The 21683-nt window shown below is 55.1% G+C and overlaps 4 protein-coding genes across 6 annotated transcripts in view; 1 reads left to right on the top strand and 3 right to left on the bottom strand.

The window, feature by feature from the left end:
• Positions 1 to 227: 227 nt before the first annotated feature.
• Positions 228 to 1125, bottom strand: HDHD3 (haloacid dehalogenase like hydrolase domain containing 3). Its single transcript, XM_027470809.3, has one exon. The coding sequence runs from the start codon at positions 1123 to 1125 to the stop codon at positions 409 to 411; it is 717 nt and encodes a 238-aa protein (XP_027326610.3). The 3' UTR covers positions 228 to 408.
• Positions 1049 to 10992, bottom strand: ALAD (aminolevulinate dehydratase). The gene is made up of 12 exons (XM_038164883.2): positions 10928 to 10992; positions 7063 to 7208; positions 6795 to 6845; positions 5124 to 5220; positions 4467 to 4602; positions 3876 to 3959; positions 3509 to 3597; positions 3150 to 3205; positions 2422 to 2509; positions 1841 to 1927; positions 1507 to 1636; positions 1049 to 1418 (listed from the first exon to the last, which is right to left on the bottom strand). Exons 2-12 carry the CDS (start codon positions 7173 to 7175, stop codon positions 1339 to 1341), a joined length of 1011 nt encoding a protein of 336 aa, XP_038020811.1. The 5' UTR covers positions 7176 to 7208; positions 10928 to 10992; the 3' UTR covers positions 1049 to 1338.
• Positions 10993 to 11123: 131 nt separating this feature from the next.
• On the bottom strand, positions 11124 to 14911 carry POLE3 (DNA polymerase epsilon 3, accessory subunit). Of its 3 annotated transcripts, none has more exons than XM_027470864.3 (5): positions 14843 to 14911; positions 14649 to 14725; positions 14103 to 14188; positions 13309 to 13427; positions 11124 to 12829 (listed from the first exon to the last, which is right to left on the bottom strand). In XM_027470864.3, exons 2-5 carry the CDS (start codon positions 14712 to 14714, stop codon positions 12669 to 12671), a joined length of 432 nt encoding a protein of 143 aa, XP_027326665.1. In that variant the 5' UTR covers positions 14715 to 14725; positions 14843 to 14911; the 3' UTR covers positions 11124 to 12668. The 3 variants fall into 3 exon arrangements, 2 of the variants coding, with proteins under 2 accessions (XP_027326665.1, XP_071881641.1); XR_003501026.3 differs by lacking the exon at positions 14843 to 14911 and adding an exon at positions 12954 to 13195 and having other exon boundaries at positions 12609 to 12829; positions 14649 to 14836; XM_072025540.1 differs by lacking the exon at positions 14843 to 14911 and having other exon boundaries at positions 14649 to 14829.
• Positions 14912 to 21027: 6116 nt separating this feature from the next.
• The window catches only part of RGS3 (regulator of G protein signaling 3), a 77027-nt gene continuing 76371 nt past the window's right edge, over positions 21028 to 21683 (top strand). The window contains exon 1 of the mRNA XM_038164992.2: positions 21028 to 21282. Coding sequence (XP_038020920.1) covers positions 21252 to 21282 — 31 coding nt within the window. The 5' untranslated portion in view covers positions 21028 to 21251. The remainder of the gene's footprint in view (positions 21283 to 21683) is intronic.

Genomic DNA, 21683 nt, shown 5'->3' with positions numbered 1-21683 from the left:
GACAGGAGTAGTCACAGCTCTGCGTGAGCAGGGAGTGACTGAGAAGGGACAAATCTTGCTGTCTGCCTCCATCCCTCTGGACACAATTGGCTTTCTGTAGTGCAGATATGAAGGACTCTGGGTGAAATGCATCCTGTGCTGCTCCCAATCCAGTCCCCAGCTCCAGCAGGGGAAGACACCACCACTGACCCTCTCCCATACAGCATTTTGAAAGAACACAGCAGGAATGCTGAGCGTGCCAAGTTTACTTTATTGTATTAATGACACTATTGCTCTGCGGGCACTGCTTCTCCCTGCGCTCAGAAGTGTTTGTTTTATTTGTCCCAAGTTGCAGCAAGAAATCACAGCGATGAGTGGCTCACTACTCAGCAGTGGCACCGGTCCTTCCCCAAAGCGCAGCTGTTGCAGCTACCCCTTCTCGATGAGGGCCAGCAGGTGGCTCAGTGTGGGCAGAATGTGCCCTGGGGGCACCTCTGGGTGCCCACCCTGCCCGGTGGCACGGAGCAGGAAGCTGTGCATGCCCACCTCTCGGGCAGCCCTGTAATCCCTGGCGTAGTCGTCCCCGATGTGAGCCGCCTGCTCGGGCAGGACCCCGCCGAGGCGCAGGGCTTTCTCAAAGATCCTCCTGTCTGGCTTGGCGAAGCCTGCAGCCTCTGAGGTGAGCACGAACTCGAAGTGTCGCCGCAGGTCGCACTGCGCCAGGATGGCTTCCAGCCGGTTGTCGAAGTTGGAGACCACCCCCATGCGCAGGCCGCGCTGGCAGCAGCGGCTCAAGGTCTCAGCGGCTCCGGGCAGCAGCTCCCAGTTGCTCGCGCTGCAGAAATCCCGGTAAAGGTTTTCGGCCATCAGTGCGAGGACGCCGTCTTCGTGCACGCCCGCGAGCCTGAAGGTTTGCTGCACCACGTCCAGCCACCACTGCTTGGAGCTCAGGCCCTGGCTGTGGCCATAGTTGGGGAAGCGCCTGCTCTGTGTGCCGTACGCCTCCCGGAACGCCTCGCTGAGCGCCTGGGGCTGCACCCGCAGCCCGTGAGCCTGGGCCTCGGCGCTGTAGCTCTGCCCCACGGGCTGCCGGAGCCGCAGCAGCGTGTCCTTCACGTCCCAGGTCAGCAGGCGCAGCCGCAGCATGGCCCCGCTGCCGGGCTCAGGGCACCGCGCACACACAGCGGGGGCGGGCGGGGAGCGGCTCCTGCCCGCATCGCCCGCCGAGGCGCGGTCCCGGGGCAGCAGCGGCAGGGCCGAGCTGCGCTGTGGGGGGGGTGCCGGGCCCGCACCGACCTCCTCCGGGAGCCCGGCCCCGGGAGCCCGGCCCCGGTCCCCCCCCGGCGCCGCCCGCCGCGCTCAGGCCCGCCCCGGCGCCGCCTCCTCCTTCAGCCAGCGCAGCAGCTGCGGCGCGAAGTACGTGATGATGGCGTCGGCCCCTGAGGGAGGAGCAGAGGGGCTGGGGCTGGAGCCGGAGCCCGCCCGGTTCCTCCCCCCCCCTTCCCATCTCGGCCCCTTCTCACTCACCTGCGCGCCTGAAGGCGGCCATCGCCTCCATCACCGCCGCCTTGAGGCTGAAGGCTCCAGCCTGGGCGCCGTGCCACAGCATGGCGAACTCCCCCGAGACGTGGTACACCGCCAGCGGGTGGGCGGCGTGCTGCGGGCCGCGAGGTGAGCGGGGGGCACCCAGCGGGGTCCCCTCGGCCACCCCGAGCACCCCCAGCACCCCGCCGTCACGCCAAGTCGCAGCCCCTCTGGTTTTGAAATGATGCTGCTGGACACCCCCCCCACACACACCCGCTCCCCATCCTCGGGGGGTTCCCCGTGCCCCCCGTGCCTGCAGGGCGCCCGCGGGGCTTACTCGGTTCTTGACGTCCCGCACCAGGTCCAGGTAAGGCATCCCCGGCTTCACCATCAGCATGTCTGCCCCCTCACGCACGTCCCGGTCCTGTGAGGAGAGCACGCTCACGATCCCTGCAGCTCACAGCACTTGTCCAGCAAGCGCCCCGCTGGTTTTCCCAGCAGTTTTGACCCGGGGTTTGCTTTTCCCAGGGACGCAGAAGGGTTGCGTGAGCCCCCAAAGGCCACAGGAGCCCATGGATGGGCTATGGAGGAGCTGGCACTGCCCTTGCCAGCTGCTTGGGGAAAGCCAGGGCTGCGTGTTCCTTGTCCAGGGACATGTCCTTGTCCCCCCAAGTCCCAGCAGGGAACAGCACACCCAGCTCCACGGCCCTGAACATGCAGTCCTCGGGCCCCCGCTGTGCACCAGCTCTCACTTGCAGAGGGCAAAGACCCTCAGCCCTTTTGGCTGGTGCGCCTCCCCCCTCCTGCCTCCAGCTTGTCCCAAGCCCCTCTGCAGCGCTGGGTGTAAGGTTTCTTGCCTGGGCGCTGTGTGAGGGGTTTCCAGTCCCCACAGCGACAGAACTGTGAGGTTTGACTCACCACAGCTCGCAGCCCCAGGCCCCTGGCGCCCGGCGGCAGCTGGTAGCATCGCCGGTCTCCGAAGGCAGGTTTGGATTGTGCAGCATCCCTGGGAACAAGGCAGAGGGCAGGGATTGGAACCAGCACGGCTCCCTCTGCCTCTCACCCTGCACGGCTTCGTGTGTGAAGACAGGCTGGGAAAACGGCCAGAGCAGCTGCCCCTTCTTCCCCATCCACAGCAGGATGCGGGAACAGCTCCAGCAAGTGCAGGAGCTGTGCTTCCACACCCAGAGGGCTGGGGTGAAGTTACTTCAGACATTTTCCTTTTGCTCTTTTCTGGGCCAGGTCCCTCAGGGACTCTCTTGGGGTCATGCCTTTCTTGGGATGTCTACTAGCTGGATGAGCTGAGGCTTGTCCTGAAATGCACCCTTCAGGGCAACACTGGGTCCTGTGACTCCCTGCTCCTGTGACTTGCTGCTCCTGGCAGCTGTAGGCAGCCCCCTCTGCCTGCCAGGATGGGCAGATGGAGGGGTGGGACAGGAGATCACCCAGGAATTCACCCAGCACTTTCCCACCAGCAGGCCTCTCCTGGGCAAAGTACGTTTGTTCATTCTTTCACCGAGGAAGTAGGAGGAAGGTGCTCCACAGCACACAGGTAAGCTCCAGCCCCGGCTCTGGCTGAGCCCTATTCCCAGGTGACGAGCTGGGACACACCAGGCTGGGACACACCATTCCCTGCAGAGCCTCACCTGAAGGGACCGTAGAAGCATGAAGCAAATTTGGCGCTGTAGCTCATCACCGAGACCTGCAGAGAACGGAACTGTGAGGGCCAGAAGCTCTGTGCTGCACCCCAGCTCTGGGGCAGTAGCGATTCCCTCCTACAGCTGCTTTATACTCTGCTCCACATCCTCCTTCCCCTGCCGCAGGCCTGGCACCTCGCTTGCCCGTGTGTCTGGCTGAGGACCTTCCCTTCCTGCGTGCAGTGGGGAAGGAAAACGCCTGCAGCATGTCACGAGCAAGGTGGGGGTTCACTTCTTCCACCCTCTGCCCAGGTTACTTCGTGGTGCGGCCCCCTGTTGGTGCTGCTCCTGACAGGCCCCACACTCACCTTGTTGCCCATGTCATTGGAGATCAGCGCCTGCTTTATGGCCGCGATGCGCCCATCCATCATGTCCGAGGGGGCAACGATGTGGCAGCCTGCAGGGAAAGGCCGGAGATACTGAGACCTGCCCAGGGCTCTGCCTGCCTGCAGGAGGCGACCCCAGGCATCTCCCTCTTAGGGCCAAAGGGAAGGGTCTGGGGTCCCCACAACCTCCCGAGGGGAGCAAGTGGAGGGTGGGTGGAGGCTTCTGCAGCCCAGAGTGAAAGCACTCCCACTGGAGCCAGGGCAGGGTTTGCTTTTGGGCCAGTTCTGAGTGAGAGGGGGGAAGTTTGCAAGAGCCAAGTGTGGGCGCTGCTGCCAGGAGACTGCTCACCTGCTTTGGCGTAAGCCAGTGCCACTTCTGCTAGCCGCTGGCAACTGAGCTCGTTCTGGATGGTGCCATCTTCACGCAGGATGCCTAGGGGACAAACCTGGAGTCGGGCAACGGGCAGGACAGCTGGGTGACTGCCTCGATCCCCGGGGTGGGAGCACGGCTCTCAGAACAAGCTCTAGAGATGCTCAGAGCAACTGTGGGGAATGCATTAGGGAACTGGGTAAGGAGGGGCAGCAAGCAGGAGGCCAACAGCACAGCCCCCGTGAGCTGAACTCAACATGTGGGTGCTCCAGGGCAAGGAAGGCAGCGATGAGGGGACCTGGATGGGTGCTCAGACAGATTCAGGGACAGGGAGCCGGTTGTTTATCCACGTGTGCCTCCCACCCTGTCCAGCTGCTGGCAGAATCCAGGAGGTCTCCCAGGCTTAATGCAAGCACTGGGAAGTTTTGAGGCAGGAGCTGGCTTGGCCCCACCAGCGCCCAGAGCTCTTCAGCAGGAGGCAGCAAATCCCCAGAGTCCCAGTCAGGGGAAGGTGCCCCTGTGGGATGGTGCCCACACAGCAGCACCCCGGGACCCACGCCGTGTGCTCACCGCAGTGCCCGTGGGAGGTGTAAGGGCACAAGCAGACATCGCAGGCAATGAGCAGCTCCGGGAAGGTGGAGCGGATCTTCTTGATGGCCTGGATGGCAGGTGTGTCCTCTGCATCCGCGGCAGAGCCTCTCTCATCCTGTGTGAAGAGAAATGCCTCAGTACAAAGAGCTGAGGGCCTCCCAGCAGCTCCTCCATGGCAGGAGGTCTGCCCAAGAAACACGTTTTGAACCCTGTACCATAGAGCAGTGAGATCATCAGTGCTGGAAAAGGGCGATGGAGCAGTGACACCAAGCTGAGCACAGGTCTTGGGGCCACCCCGTAACAGCTCCCAGTGCCGGGCAGGGCCAGGAGAGGGAGCACAGGGCACGGCCTCTCGAGCCACCCATCCTGCTTCCAGCAGTGCAGAGCTCTCTGCTCTCCTCCACCCTGCAGTGTCGTACCACGTCTTCACAGGGACAGGGCAGAGGCACCCAGGGTTTCCAGGAGCATTTCGGGTGTTGCTATGGTTTCCCATCCCCATCCTGCTCTGCACAGTGTGCCACAGCCCCTGAGCTGCCCGTGTTTGATATGGGGACCCCCCCCCCAGTCCCACACTCCTCTCCCCCACCTCTGTGGCCACCCCAAGCTCCCTGCCACCACCTGCTCACACACACTGACCTTGGGGACCTTGCTGGGCACCCCGAAGATAAGCACGCACTTCAGGCCGTCCTCAACAAGGGGCCGCAGCATCCCCTCCAGCTTGTTGACTCCATACCTAGGAGCAAAGGGAAGTTCAACAAGGCCAAGTGCCTGCACCTAGGCTGGGCAATCCCAAACACAAATACAGGCTGGGTGGGGAATGGAATGAGAGCAGCTCTGAGGAGAAGGGTGTTGGTGGATGAGAAACTCAGTGTGACCCAGCACCGTGCTCTTGCAGCCCAGAAAGCCAACTGTGTCCTGGGCTGCACCAAAAGGAGCACTGCCAGCAGGGCGAGGGAGGGGACTGCCCCCTCTGCTCTCTGTGTGGCCTGTCCTGGAGGCCTGTGTTCAGCTCTGGGGTCCCCAGCACAAGGACAGGAAAATATTAGAACAAGTCCAGAGGAGGCCACGAGGATGATCAAGGGGCTGGAGCACCTCTGCTATGGGGACAGGCTGAGGGAGTTGGGGTTGTTCAGCCTGGAGAAGAGAAGGCTCCGGGCTGACCTTACAGCAGCCTGACAGTGCCTAAAGGGGTTGCAGAAAGCTGGGGAGGGACTTTGTCAGGGAGTGGAGTGATAGGACAAGGGGTAATGGCTTTAAACTAAACGAAGGAAGGTTTAAATTAAATATGAGGAAGAAATTCTTTACCATGAGGGCGGTGATGCCCTGTCCCAGGCTGCCCAGAGGAGCTGTGGGTGCCCCATCCCTGGCAGTGCCCAAAGCCAGGCTGGATGGGGCTGGGGGCAGCCTGGGCTGGTGGGAGGGGTCCCTGCCCCTGATGGGGTTGGAAGCAGCAGCGGGAGATACGGGGGAGCTGGTGCTGGGAGGAACAATGCAGGACCTTATCTGGGGCTAAGGACAGTTATCTGCCCGGCAGGGACACAGAGGGGGCTGAGCTCTGCTCTGAAAGGACAAGCATGCCCTGCCCTTGACTCCCTTATCTCAGCTTTCCTGCTGCAGCCCCGAAAGCAGAGTTTGGGCTCGGCACGGTGAGCTGGGCAGCAGGCGCAGCGCCTGGTGTGGCACAGAGCACGGACTGTGCTGCGCACACTGCTCGCACAACCGTGGCCATGTGCCCAGGGCCAGCAGAGCAGAGCTGTGAGCAGTGAGGTGCTGTGAGCCACTTGGCTGAGGTGCCTCGTGCCCTTCCCACGCCGCCCCACCTCCTGCCGCCCCACAGCAAGGACAGATGTAGAAATCCTGTCCTGCACAAGGGAGATCCTGCCCACCCCCCGATGGGAACATCCCCCTCTGGCCTCCGACCAAGCTTTGCCAACACAGCAGCGAGTGAGGAGGACAGGAGCTGACGGAGCAACAGGACCTAACGCAGGACAGGAGCTGCGTCCAGTGCTGCTGGGCTCCCCGTTCTCCTCCAACTTCTGTGTGTGCTCAGCCCACACCGTGCGAGTGCTCTGCAACGTTGTGGGGCCCTGGCACCCTCCCTGCCCGTGTCGGTATTTTCCAAACATCCCGATCTGATTTCTTTCTCTCTTTAAGCAGAGGGATGCAACCACCCTGCCAGCTGCTGGGGGGTCCCCAAGGCAGGGCATAAGGGGGGCTGGGAGCGTCACCCCTGGCCTGTGCTCATCTCAGGCCCATGTCAGCCCTGCTCGTGGCAGGGGGCACGCAGCTCAGGGTCTGTGCTCTTACCTGGCTTGTCCAGGGAGGCTGGCGATCGGCTCCACCGCATCAGGGCTGTCACTGCAGAAGTTGGATGGGACAGAGATGTGAGCACTTGGTGTGAGAAGGAAGATCGGAGGTGGGCAGTGCCCAGAGAACCCAGCCCCCATCCCAGGCTCGTCTACAGGGAATCTTTTGGGGGGTCTAAACCCACCCGACCGCTCAGGGAGCACCTGAGCCCATAGCTCTATGTGCAGCCAAGCTGAGCTTGGTTTGTCCCTTGGTTTGGCTCACTCACGTGACAAAAATTGGGTAGATGAGGTTGGAGGCATCGAAGGTGCTTGCTGTGCACTGCCAAGAGCGTAGCACGGGGTGGAAGTAGCCACTGTGAAGGAGCGAGTCCGCCTGCATCTTGGGAATTCACGAGGAAGCCAAGAAAGGAGACTGAAACACCAAAACCATCAGATTAGTGGCTGGGTGCTAGCAAGGCCCGGCTATCAGAGTGCATGGGGAAGGGGCTGAGGCCCAAGGGCCCTGCGCAGGGCTGTCCCTGTGCTGCACCTGTGGGGAGTGGGAGCTGCAGCCATACACGGGGACGGTGCCAACTCCTCCCTGCTGCCCCTTCCCATTCCGTGCTAGAAACCACCGAGTTAGGGGCACCAGCAGCGTCCTGCAGCACAGCCACACTCACACAGCTCAGTGCCACCACCCTGCAAACTCCACACAGCCCCCCGGGCTCAGAGCCTGGCCAGAGGGCACATGGAGCTGCGGCACCCCACGGCTGGCCCTGGGCAGCTGCTGCTCCCCCACAGCAGCCGCTCGCTGAGAAAAGCTCATTTATTGCCCCGTGCTTGCATCCAGCACCTTGTGCCTTGACAGGTACCAGCTGGAGAGCAGCAGGCCCCTCTGCTGTCAGCTGTAGGGGAGCTGCCCCGCTCCCTGCTAGCTGGGAATCCCAGCTGCAGGACTCAGCCAGTGACCGAGAGGTGAGTTACAAGAGTGTGGCAGCCCCGCGTGCTGCTCTGGCCCGTATCTGGTGAGCTGCAGCGAGGCAGCAGCAGTGAATTCCCCAGGGCATCTGCTTCCCGGGCAGCGGGGGTGAAGCAGGAGCCTCTCACCCCATAACCCAGTAAATACCATAACACCTTGTTAGTGCCCAGCCGCAGGCTCTGTACCACCTCTGCACGGCCTCAGGACTTGCCCAGCACGGCCTGGAGCTTTGTTTCAGCTTGTGGAGCTGGAACAGCAATTTTCTATGATGAGATGGTCTTTGCTAAAGACTGAAGATTGGGCTGTGTAGCACAAAGTAGTCGTGGCCACGATGGCAAAGGGCAGATACCGAAACGTCTCGGTGCTGGGTGAAGAAGAGAAGCACGGGGTGGTGCTGAGCCACCAGGCTGTGAACGCCGTGGTTACACAACACCAGTGGGCGCTTACCTATGGCCTGATAAAGAAATGCAAACGTGGGAGTTGGGCAGAAGTGCTTACGGAGTAACAAAGAGCAAGTATTCAGCATGCACAAAGCGAAAATACCTGTGTTATTGCGGAAACTTCTTCCTTTAATGCTTTCTTTTTTTCTCCCCTGCAATAATTAGATCTCACTAATAACAATTGTGACCAGATAAGTCAGATTTAAGTTTTACAACAATAAATCCTTTGCTTTGCTTAAGCCATGCTGCCTTTTGCCCACAGAAAAACCTGGGGTGTACCACAGGGCTGGCACTAGAGCACCCAAAGCTGGGGGCAGGAGCTGGTGTTCCCTAGGGACGAGGCACTGGGGTGGCACAGGAGCAGCTGCTGCGGCCGGGACGGCCTGGGAAGCACGGCCCAGGGGCAGGCAGCTCCCTTGGGGCAGCTCTGAGCACTTCTGGCTGCACCCTTGGGCCTCATCCAGACAAGGTCCTGCAAACACCCCGAGCAGAGGAGCCTCGGGTAGAGGAGCCGGAGGAGCGGCAGCGCTGGCCCCGGGGCAGCAGTGCAGGATTTAGGGCCCCCGGAGTGAGGGCGTGGAGCCCAGCCAGCTCCCGGGCAGAGGTCACGGGCTCCCCCAGCTCTGCGTCTGCCCAGGAGCCGAGGTTCAGGTTCAGGAAACAAAGTGCACAGCATGGACTTTGTTTTGAGAGCTTGAGGGTGGAGAGCTGGGGACTGTACGCTGGGAACAGCCCAGACCTGACTGTGTGATCCATCCCAGAAGCAGCCCCCGTCCCCAGTCCCATCACAGCCCTCCTGGGCCCTCCTGTTTGCTGCCATAAATCCAGGACCCGGGAGGGATTTCCCCAGCAATAAGCCTCACTGATCCTCCTCTACCCATGCCCACCGTGCCCGACTCTCTGCAGGACACAGAAACCTCTGGGTCTGCCCACCAGGACCATGGTCATGAAAGACGGCTTACAGGGGCACTTGCTACAGCAGGCAGTGACAGAGCTGATCAGGAGATGGCTCTGTTCCTCTACAAAACCTTGAATTTGAGGTGTTCACCTGTGCCACACTGGGATAAGCTCAAGACCCTTCAAACACTCCCACACAGAGCCCAATTCCCAGTCTGCAGCACACCACCCCACCTGCAACAGGGGCATCACGTTCAGGCCGGGCTTGAACCGAGTCCTTGTGTTCCTAGCTTGGGGATACAGAAAGGGCACCTCTCGGTTACTTGCCAGCTCACACGTCTAAAAGCACTATAAAAAATGACAGCGGTGTTTGCGTGGGATGCAGACGAGCTGACGGCACGCTGGCAGTGTCAGGGCACCACTTAGGAAATAGCTGAGAGACCGGGGCTGCTGCAGCCGTCCCTGCTTGCAGAGAGCCCCCGGGCACCGCTCGGGCAGGGCTCCAGGCAGGCTGGCAGCGGGCAGCCACCGGGAACAAAGGGTTCAGTGAGCAAAATGCACCTCGAGAATCCAGAAAATGCTCCAGCAGTTAATCCTGGGGGAGGCAGGGGAGGGGGACGGGGTGGGATGGGAGGCAGCCGGCCGCCACTGTGCTGTATGGGACAGATAGAGGCCACCACCCTCTGTGGGGAAGGTCCCAAGGGCCTGCGGAGCGGGGATAACAGCCACAGCTGGGGGTACCCCTGCCTGGGGGCCCCTTTGGCAGAAGCTGAGCCGCTGCATGCCCCAAAACTGTCCGAAAGCCAGGGCAGGGCTGCAGTGGGCAAGGGAAGGGCAGTGTGAGCAGCTGTGAGGTGCAGGCTGAGATGTGACCCCATGGGCCAACGGCCCCAGAGCCACGCGGATCCCCACACAGCTCCCACCCTGCTGCAGCTCAATTAACAGCCACTAACAAAGCTCAAGGCGTGAGGAAAGATTTCATCTTCCACCTGGAAACCTTGGAGATGCCCATGTGGGAACCAGCAGGGTGCCAGCACTCGCTGCTTTGCACCCTCCCCACGACCCCAAAACCCGGCACAGGTCCCTGTGGGGCACAGCCGGGCTCGAGCCCTCGCAGTGCCTCAGTGCCGGGTCCTGGCACCAGCAGCGGGCGCAGCACCGAGTGCCAGCTGGGTGCCAGCCACCGGCTCCATCACGAGGCACAGCCCCAGGACGGCCCGGAGCTGGCAGGGACCCGCAGGGGGGGGGCATCGAGTCCAGCTCCGGGCTCCACACGGGACCACCCCACAGCAGCCCCTGTGTCGTGGAGCTTTGTCCAAACGCTCCTTGAGCTCCAACAGCTCGGTGCCGTGCCCACGTCCCCGGGGTGCCTGTCCCAGCCCCCGACCACCTCTGGGTGCAGCCCCTGTCCCTCACCCCCCCCCTGTCCCTGCCCTGTCCCAGCTCCACGCTGTCCCCTCGGGTCCTGCCGCTGTCCCCAGAGCTCAGCGCCTGCCCCCCGCTCCCCCCGGGAGGGATCTGCAGGCCGCCGGGAGGCCTCCCCTCACCCCCTGTGCTCCGTGCCGAGCAAACCGAGCCCCCCCCGGCCTCACCGCGCCCCCAGCCCCTCGGCCACCCCCCCGCAGCCCGGCTCGGGGCACGCTGCAGGGGGACGCGGACGGGAAAACCCCCGGGTGCCGAGCCTGCCGGGCCGGGCCGGGCCATGGGGGTGCTTCCCGGCCGCGGGGCGCTACAGCAGCCCCGGGCACAGGGGGGGGACGGGGACGGGGACACCGAGTGCGGTCCCTGCCCGGTGCCGCTGCCCGCGGGCCCCCCGCCGCCCCGGCCCGCGCTCACCTCCTGCCGCCGCTCCGGCCGCGCGGGATTTGCATAGCCCCGCCCCCTGCCCGCGTGGCCACGCCCCTTTCCCCGCCTTTCGGTAATTCGGCGGGAAGTCTCGCGCGGCCCCGTGCGCGCCCCCGGCCCGTCCCGCGAACCCCCCCCCCCAAGCCCCTGCCCTGAGCCCGCTCTGTGTAATGAAGGAGGCGGCGGCTGCAAAGAGTCCGGCTTTTATTCAAACATTGGTCCCGCCACAGCACGCGTCCCACATTGGTACGAGATTAAAAAAAAAGCTGGAAGCACCGCTTCGGGGTTGTTCAGATGGGGAAGGCGTCGTCAGCGCAGCCTGTTCTGACTGAGTGCCAAGTGGAAACCAGACAGCGGATCGCTGGGGATTGAGCTCCCTCCAGGAGCTGGCTCTCTGCACGTTGTCACCGTGCCATACAACTGGCAGGGCTGGGCAGCTCGCAGGGGGGCTCTGCGTCAGCTTTATAAAACACAGGAGGTGCTGCTCCTCCCATGTGCTCATGTTTAAGCTGCACATCAGCAAAACCGGGGGGTTTACTTAAATGTACCCAAAATGTTCTTCATTTCCTTCGCTAGCTTCGCTGAAATATTAGGTTTATCAGTCTTGAAAAAAAGATCAATCAAATAATAAAGCACTGCGTCCAAAAGAAGCTTATTCTAACAGGTAATTCTGCTGGTTTGGTCCCATTTTCTTGATGGGGATATGTAAAAAATTCACAGACTTGAGGCTGGCCTTCCTATGTAGGACTGCACTGCCCTCACTGCACTCCTGGAGGCAGGCTGCACACCCTGAAGGTCTTCTGAAGTAATTAGTCCACTCCAATTCAGGAGGAAAAAAAAAACTAAACAACAAAAAACCACTGCTATTCTAACACTACATTTAGACTTGCAGAAAAGCCACCAACCTGCCTGCAGAAACTGCAGCTCTGCAGAAGAGGGAGGTGAGACCACCAGATGCACTGCTGCCCTGCAAACATCCCACGTGAGCCAGCCTTCTTTTTTACTATTCCTCACACACATTTTTCCAGTTAGTTTTGCTTCATATTTTTCATACAAAAAAACCTCTTCATCTCCAAGGGTTTTAAAGACACAAAACAAGCACTTTCGGTATTTAGTTTGCATTGTACACAGTGAGGTTTTTTGATTTAAATTCGTTTAGGGAGAAAACCAGTTCAGTTTGCTGGCCCTTGTACAGTTGTGCTGCATTGCTGCACACTGCTGGTAAGGCTGAAAGACAGCATCACTGCCAAAGAGCACAAAATAGAAGGCACAGACAGAATGCAGGAAACCAAAGGAAAAAAAGAATGTTACATAGATAAAAAGCTTAAATGGTCAGCTTCTAAGGCTCTTAACATCATTGTGTAGTCTTTAAACCCCAAGGGGTTAACAAAGATTCAGTCTCTGACTTGGTTTAAGGAGCTTATTCAACAGTTCTCTCAGGTTCTCTTGGCCAGCTTCTATTTTTTTTCCATTCTATTTCAGAGCCAACCCAGCTTTACTGCCAGCTCAGAACCTGGGGAGGCTGCCAAGTCCCCTGCGCACAGGGATGAGGTGGTCCACCCACTAGAAATGTTTTAGCCAAATCCTTTATATACAAGCTAAAGTCAAACAGAGATGGACCCCAAAAGAACAGTACAATGCTCTACTGGAAACAAGAGGGGACACAGCAAGATTTCTTTACAGCATTTATATCCCTACAAAAACCCAACCCCTGCATGTCTCATCAGCAAGCTCAGTTGTCCACCTCCTCCTCCTCGTTTTGTTCTTCTTCCTCCATCCTTTCATCATCATCATCATTCTCTTCCTCTCGGCTCTTATCTTGTTCCTCTGAGTCTGTCTTTTTGTCTTTATCTTTTCTTGCTTCTTTCTTTCCTTTCTGTTCACGTCTGTAAACTAAAAAGAAAACAGTGAAAAACTGCAAGCCAGCCACTGCATGAACATTACAGTAGCTGAAGTTCAACGTCCACTGGCTCTCCAGGCTTATAGCAGGAGCAGTGAACTCAGAGCAGCAACTCACCCTATTATTTGAGCTGTGCTGACCAGCTCCATAGGAAATCAGGTTAAGTTTCAGCAGAAAAATGCTGAAAAGGTCGCAGGAGTTCACATTTACAGGCAGCACCTAAGACTTTCCTTAGATAACATAATAGGGGATTGATACCAGATGAGACTTTCTCAATCCTCATCAGTTGTGAAATAATGTTATCCCAGTTCTGCTAAGGTGCACATTATTAATCCCCAGGCAACCTGCAGTGTAGGATGCTGGGCAAAGAAAAGAGAAACAAGACAGGCAAGTAAGTGTTGCTTGTCCAATGTTCAAGGAAAATAGGACTTGTGGCTACTTCATTTCCCTCGACATGAGCTGAGGACGATACCTTCCAGGGACTCTTTCAGAGGGGCTACAAATCGCTGAAACTCCATTTCCTCCATGGCAGAGAGAACATCGCCAGCATTCAGGGTTTTCCTCTTCCCCTTCATGGCAAAGTTATTTGCACTAGGCAAAAACAAGAAAGAGAAGACGGATAATTGATAACTGTCATCAATTTATTTTTGTTTATTAAAGTCATAACTTCAAGAAAGAAAATCTCCTAAATATTCAGGGCTCTTAAATCACTTACTGTAAAAGTTTAACATGCTCTCGTGCTTACACTGGCTGTTAGTGTTTTCATCTAGTTGCATTGCTCTCCCACAACTTTAAGTTTTCTGCTTGCATGAACATTTTCTATGAATAGCCAGGGGGAAAGAAGTAGAAAGTCTGAACATGGGCTACAAGGTGGTAATTCCGTAAAGCCATGAGAGTACTCAACACCAGAAAAGCAACTGCTGGCAGAGCATATTCTTGGCAAGCACCCACCCCCATGCTCCCCACCCCCCAAAGACGTTGCTGTATCCATGTAGCCAGCTCCAAGGCTGGCTCTGCTGGCTCACATCTGCCCAAATGCAGTCATATGGCGAGCTTGGAAAGTCAGCCAAGGGTTCTTGTCTTCATCAAGTTGTAAAAGGCAACCCAAACCAAACTCTGGCAATCTGGTGGCGTGGGTTATGCTAAAGATTATTTTATTTAGTCAGACAATGCCAGCACGCACACTGAAACAGACCTCCAGGACAGGCAGCACAGAGGTGAGTTACAAATCAACTGCTCCCGTTACGTGAGGTGACAAATTCTTACCATGACGTTGCATAGAGCACAAACACACTTGCTGCTCGAGATATCGCGCTCCGAGCTTCTTTGGAAATGTTCACCCCATCAGGAAGCTAGAAAACAAATTCGAGTTTTATCAGCAGCTGCTGTAAGCGACTTAACCTGCCTAATGCACGTGTTGGGTTCTCTGACAGCATTCAGAGAGCTGAGCAGGCCTGGAAACTCTACGCTGATCTCAGACACTACCGCAGGAGCTTCGATGCCAGCCGAAGGCCACCAGAAATGGGATTGTTTTCTCTCAAGCACAAGCCAGGAGGAGGCAATGACCCCGCCTCACGCGGTGCCCGCCTCGCTGCCGATGCCCCGCAAGGCCCCGAGCTGCTCGCTGACGGCCACAAACCCAACGCGGCGCTGAGCAGGGCCGGAGCCCCCCGGGGGCTTTGGGCGGCGAACCCGGGGGACAGGGAGCGCCGGGGGGGCTGTGTCTGTGTGTCCCTGTCCGTGTGTCCGTGTCTGTCTGTCTGTCCCTGTCCGTGTCCGTGTGCCCGCCCGCAGCCCCCGCTGGGCACCCACCGCCTCCTTGATGATGCGCGTGATGACGGCGTTGGGCAGGTTCAGGTCCTCCGGTCTCTCCGCCATCCTGGGACCCCCTGCAAGGCAAGGACGGCGTCACGGGGCGGGGGGCGCGGCACGGCCCGGGCCGAGCCGACCCCAGCCCGACCCAGGCCCGGTCCCGCTCCCGGTGCCGGCCCCGCGCTGCCGCTCACCTCCGCCCCGTCCCGGCGTGCCCCGCGCCCCGCCCTTCCCGTCCCGTCCTGCCCCGCGCCCGCCGTTGCCTGGCGACGAGGAGGCGCCGGAGGGGAGGGGCGGGAGGGGACTGAGGGGGCCGTGAGGGAATGGAGGGAGCTGGGGGGAGCCCGGCCCGATGGGGCTGGGGGGTCTGCAGCCAGGCCGTGCCGCCCGCCACCTCCGCCCCATAACTGTGGTGCCTCAGCTTCCATGCTGTTAATTTCACGAGTTTTTCTCTCTTTTGATAACCTTATGAGGTGATTACAGAATCACAGAATCACAGAATTTCTAGGTTGGAAGAGACCTCAAGATCATCGAGTCCAACCTCTGACCTAACACTAACAGTCCCCACTAAACCATATCCCTAAGCTCTACATCTAAACGTCTTTTGAAGACTTCCAGGGATGGTGACTCCACCACCTCCCTGGGCAGCCTGTTCCAATGCCTCACAACAACTTTCAGTAAAGAAGCTCTTCCTAACATCCAACCTTAAATGAACTCACAGTGCGAGGGGGCAGTAGGTCAGTGGTGGCACCGTGCTGTGTTGGGGCGCTGCTTGGAGCTGGGAGCGGTACCTGGCGGTGCAGCCCTTTTTCCCCAGAAATCCCGCACGTTCCTGTGGCAGGGGCAGTAATGAGGCTTTTTTATGGGCATTCGTGAGACGAGTTTATAGGTAAAGGTTATAGCTTGCGTTACGTGTAACAGCACGCTGGGGACAGCGCCTGGCATTCGGAGCACACAGAGGTCAGACCCGAAGGAAGGCTTGTGTGCGTGACAGCTTGATTGCTTTTCCACTTATAGTGATTGAATTAATAAAAGGCTCTCGCTGTACATTCAAATCACGTCTCTCGAGTCTCATTTCCAGCACGCTTTGTTCTGCTGTTAACTCTACGGTTACTTTGTGGCTCTCGGAGGTGAGATGCTGCAGCAGGTGGTGCATTACTTTTTAATGAAATAACAACTGATTGAACCGCTCCGTTTGTAACTGTAACAGACGGGGCTAGTGCCGGCCTTGGACAGGCTGTCGGCTTGCTGTTGTTAGAAGAGTCATCAGAAGCTTGGTTTGTTTTCTGTTTTGCCAGAGGGCGAGGTTGTTTCCTATATGCCTAATTTAAGAACAAAGCAAGGCAGAGTTGTGTTATTGTGTGGCGGAGGGGCCAGGCTGGAGTTAAAACGGAGATGATGCTGGCCTACAGCCAGGGGCACGGCCCAAGGGTCCTCCACTCTGAGCAAGGCTGGTTATGATGGACCCTCTTTCTTGGATGCAATGGTCACTAAAAACAAGAGTATGTGTGCCTCACTGTAAGCTGTAAATGAAACTTAATACTGCAAGTCGTGGTTTATATGTTTTATACATGATGAGACCAGAAAAGGTATTTGAGTATAAAACCTCTGGAGCTGTGGGATGTGATGCCAGCTTGTCAGCCTGTGGTGGCCTAGGATGGGTATACCTGAGGAGAACCCGCACTCTGATTCTCTACAGTTTTGTGCTGTTAACTTTATTTTACACTGTATATATCCTATTTATTTATTTATTTATATTTCCTGCCAAATTAATTTGCACAAATTTTCTGTTCTGCAGACTGTTGACACTGATGATACCATCTTCCTGTTCTCCCTTCGGGGGTGGTTGCAAAGATGATGCCTGCAGATGTGAGCTCGTGGGATGAAGCTATTTGTGGCGTGGTTACTTGAAAATATCCGCAGTGCTGGGATACACTAAAGAGAATTGGAGAGGAACGTGCTTAGATCTGTTTAGGAAACTGATTCAGGTTTTACAGCCTTAAAGAGAAAATAAAGTTATGGTTAAATTCTTAATTTCACTGAAGGAAGGAAAAGAGCATTCTTACTCTTGGAAAAAACTAATTTGGAATCCTTGTGAAGTGAAGGCAGTTCTTGTTTTTCACATGAGATAGTTGGTTGAGTTGAACACTTCTCACACATTATTTTAGTTTATTTTTTTAAGATGGAAGTGATCGTCAGGTTGCCCAGTCTGACCTATATAGCAGGTGTCTTCACCAGAATTTATCTCAGTAGCTTGTTCAAATAAAGAATCTCTTTGGTAAGGTAAACTTGACTCCTGACCTCAAGGAGAAGATCATTTATTGCTTTTCTTGGCAGGTGATTTCAATGACTTGTTGTGAAGTTTAGGCACTCAATTTTCAACATTTTTTTTTCTCCTTATTTACATACATAAAACCTCATTCATTAATGATTTATTTCTACATGAGAACCTCAGCAACTTGCTTTGGTTAGGTCTTTGTAAATGAGGTTTGTATATCAGACTACCAGGAACTTGCTTTACGAACTCATTGATCACCACTGTTCCAGTGATTGCCTGTAGGTGTGATCTCCCATTTAACCAAGTGATTCATCGGTATTATACAAATCTTGTGGTTCTGTCCTTAAAGGGTTTTCTTCTGGCTGTCCTCAAGAATTGGATCACCACTGACAGATAATCAAGAAGAAGGAATTGCTGTGCTTGCCTTCTATAATTTCTCAAGGTAGCACTGTGCGCAGGAGCCTGGCTGTTGTGGCTGCGGTAACCTTCATGCTCTTGGAAGGGCTGAGATCACAATTTCTTGCATTTTTATCACGTAGGCCCAGGAGTGTGGTCTGCATAAAGAAAAATTACAGTTGCTATCAGGTGAATTCTCGTTTGCTTAGCTGGAAATGCTGGCTACTGTATAAATGGAGTCAGTACACCAACGGAGCTGCTGTGGCACAGTCTTTAACCATAGGGTCCTCAGTGCTCATCTTACATTTGCTTTACTTTTCTCAGATTAATTTCTATCACCAGAACTTGTGAACATCTCCCTGAGCCAGTCTTCAAGGAGATAGAGCAGATGTTCCAAATGTCACAGAGCTCTTTCCACCTCTGCTGCACCATCTCTTCTAAAAAGCTCAGAAGAAAATACTAACGTTGGGTGGTGGTAGCCTGATTGTTTTTCTCAGAATTTCACAGAAATATTACATCTATGTTTCTGCTGCAGTGGACACAGCTTACTGAGTACCTTCTGTTCTGTAAGGAACACACCATTACTATAGATTTTTTTGAATCTTGCTTAACTTCTGTGAAAATGAACCTTCAGTATCATCATGACCAAATAAATGATTATAAAAAAAAATTACAGGTTATTGTCATGTCGAGTAGTTACTGTGGAACAAATACATCCTTTCCATTATTGTTGCAGCCCTGCTATGATAGATGTGATGCAAGAAATGCAGGTCCTCTAATATTGAGGCTGTCACTGACTCAAATTACGTCTAGTTTAACCTTTTCCCCTCCTCAAAATTGGGGAGGAAATATGCTGTAAAGTGGTTCACATACCTGCTAAAGCTCCGATCCATGCAACCTTCGCTCTGTGCACTGAGCACAGCCCTGCTGGTTCTGCCAGGGTTGCTCTCAGGCTGCAAGATCAGTGTAAGTAAAGCTCTGTTAGTCCCTAAGCTTGCAAATTATCAAGTGTATTCCTACCCCTGTAGGCTTGTGAACCAATTCACACCCCTTCCCCTCAATGATACAAACCCAAGGTTGCTATTCCTAGCAAGTTGTCGTTGGACACAAGTCAGAAGGGACTGTGAAGTGCTCAAGGCCAGAGCTGAGCCCATGTCTTACTGCCTCTGTCAGTGCTTGTAACAAAGAGGAGATCAAATGTTCACAAAACTGAAGGCAGGCACAGAGCTCAGATCTGAGTGACTTCAGTTGTATGAGCTAATGGGATATTGTTACAAGCGTTTGTTTTTACTAGCTTCTAGTTTAAATTTGTCTTATCTTAGAGACTGTCCCTGGCTGCTCTTTTTTTTTTTTTATTTTTTTTGTTTTGTTTTTGTTTTTGAAGGCAAATAAGTTTATCATTATTATTTTATTTTTTAAATCTTCCAAATTGCCAAGTATAACAGTCCTGAAATTTGATTCCAATGTCTGGCATCATTCCTTTTTCTCCATTTCCTACAGAAAAAATAGCCACTGCACAGGAGTCCAGTTCCCAGTGTGCTAGCACGTAGGTGCCCCTTGCACGCTTCTCTTCCAACCCCAGGTCTCGTAAGGGTAGATCACCTCTGTTTAAGGTTCTCAAATCCAGTTCTTTCAGCCCTGAGATATCATTCTGGGATCCTCTTTTACCATAAGCCAATTCAGTGGTTTTGACTTTGAAAAATGACCAGCCTGAAATTCTGCTGATTGAATAGCTGTTCCTATCTGACCGAAGAAAGATATTTGGACAAATTACGTGTACAGGTTAAGGAGCTATTTTCAGCTGCATGTACCAATTATTACATTAATGGTAACTTTGTTAATTCAGTTTGGAAAGTTAATTTACTTTGCTTTTGAAGAGGAAACCTGTAGGGTAACCTCTGATTTGCCTTTCATACTGTTTGCTTGCATTTGTTTCGCCATGAATCTTGCTTCTGTTTGTTCTGCAGCTCAGAAAGACCTATTTTTCCAGGCCTGAACTCTGCAGCAGGGTCAGACATTATCTCACCTAGACAGATGAACCTCATGCTCTTTAATAGCATTGGAAAAGTGAATGTTTTCAGCTTCGGGGAAGGAAGAGCCCCTTGCTGACTACAGAGAACAGAGCTGTCACGAAGCGAGGTATGTAATAATCAGGCTCTGCTCTGCTAATTGATCCAGAAGGCAAATGAATCTACAGAGGTTGCTTAAGGTGGCCACGTTAAGGCTGAACTAATGGTATGCCACCACCCAAATGGGATGGGTTTTGGTGACAGTAAGCTGTTGGACCTGCCTGGCAGTACCACACGCCTTCATTCTTAGGGCTTGGTTTGCAGGCCACGAAGAGGTCATTTTCTGCTGTATCAGTGAGCTAAGCTGGCTCACTGAGGGGTTGGATAGTGCCAGACCCTGGGCAGGAAGCAGAGCCCAGGTGCCCGGTGCCCAGCAGCTGGCAGAGGAGCTCAGCCACTGAATGTGAGCACAGCGTCGGGCTCTGCACACAGTTCAGCTCAGGAGATGGACAATAGCTTCTTGATTTGACAATAACTTAGTTGCTTTGGTCCATGTGACCACAAAAAAACACAATTCTCAAGGAACTTTTACTAGTTTAAAACTTATCTTTTATGAGAAATATTTTAAAGACAGGTCAATCGTATAATTTTTACTGCATTAAACTGAATGAGCAACAGCTTAGTACTTAGCATTTGTCTAAATCCAGTAATCCACAGCAACACTGCAGGCTCAGAATTGGCTCAGAAAAACACACCTGTAGAAGCGTCTCATGCTGTAGCTGTACGCTAGCTTTGAGCATTAAGTTTAATCCCTAGTGCAACATTTGCATCCTGCTGGGAGGTGCAGTTTTGCAGGAGCATGGAGCCTCGAGTCCATCCTGCCTACAGTGTGAGCAGACAGGGCAGCAGTTTGGCAAATGCAGCAGCAAGGACCATGTGGGGATGCAGTGCTGGTGCTGTGGCTGGCTCACAGATTTGGGCTCCAGTGGGACATGCAGGCTCCAGAACATGAACAGAGATGGTGAGGTGTTTCTAAAGACACCCTTGCAGCAGGGGAAACCTGTCTCTTGGTCCCAGATTGGAAAATCAGCCAGTCTGTGGCTCTACTGGTTCCTCACTGGCATTTTTCAGGGAAAGACTGCTGTGCTTGCTGCAGAGAGGGTGTCGGGGAACCCCTGCTATGCCCTGGACTTGAAGTGTGCTGCAGACCCCAGAGAAGAGAGGGTTGCAGCAGTTCCACTGCTGGGAAAGTGCTGAAGTTTTGTGTCTGCTCGGTATGGCAGACTTTGGCAATCCCAGCAGGATTACCCAGAAATAGCCTTTCTGTTCCTAAAAACCCTCTTGTTGTCTGGGAAGGCAGGTAATTTTCCCAGCCTGATTTAGTTTGTGTAGTTTCAAAGCCAGATTTAACCTTGTAAGTTTTCTGTGTGCGTGTGGCACCGTTTTGCCTGGCATAACTGTCTGAGCATGTTTGGATTTGAATATCCAGCCAAAGGCAGATCCTAGTGCCGACAAACTGAAGTTTGTGATGGAGAACTGTGTTAAATTTTAAAAGAAAGTCATTAACTCCCAAGCCAACCAGCTGAATGTGCAGTTTGCTGGGGACTGTAATAGAAATGCAGGTTAAGGTCAGTCTCCAGGGGTTTGAATGTTAAGAGGGAAGTTAGAAAGAGTCAGTAACTCGCTGTTGGGAGCCTGCAAAGAGCAGGGCACGTCTCTGCTGTCTCTTCCTGGCATGCAACTTAATTTGTGACTTCTAAGTCACAAGTTCTTCTCCCGTTGGACATTTCTACGCTGTTTTTTCCCCCTCCTTTTCAGCAGTGCCAAGGTCAAAGGCTTGTGGCAGCTAAATCACAGTGTGAGCACAGGGTGCTGGTGCTTGGACATTGCTGCAGTGAGGGACCGTCCTGCGTGGGAGCGATGGAGCAGCTGGGAGCGCCGCTGCTGGCAAGTGAGTGCTCGGGAGGTTCCTCTGCTGAGTGCACTGTGCTGCTCTGCCCGCTGTGAAGTGTGCATTGCGTCTGTGCAGGTGCCTGGTTATTGCTGCCGAACCAAATCCTGGTGCTTGGAGGAGATGAGGGACCGTATCTCCTGCAGGCCCTTGGTGGGGTGTCGGAGATGCCCAGCTCCTTGTGGGACTGTGTTTGCCAGTGGCAGACCGTGGGGCTTTCTGTTAGTGCCTTGCGCTGCAGGATGGAGCGGGCTTGTGCCTGCTGGGTTTGAGAATTAGGACTGATTTTTGCAGCTGATGAACCCCAATCCCTTTGGATTTGTGGAGCCCCTATGGCTTTGAACCCTCAGAGTCCCAGAGGGACTCTTCACCTCTTCTGTTATTTTGTTTGGATGGGAAAA

This window comes from Anas platyrhynchos, chromosome 18, assembly GCF_047663525.1.
Source record: "Anas platyrhynchos isolate ZD024472 breed Pekin duck chromosome 18, IASCAAS_PekinDuck_T2T, whole genome shotgun sequence".
NCBI classification, from domain to species: domain Eukaryota; kingdom Metazoa; phylum Chordata; class Aves; order Anseriformes; family Anatidae; genus Anas; species Anas platyrhynchos.
This window is presented reverse-complemented; position numbering and strand designations above follow the sequence as displayed.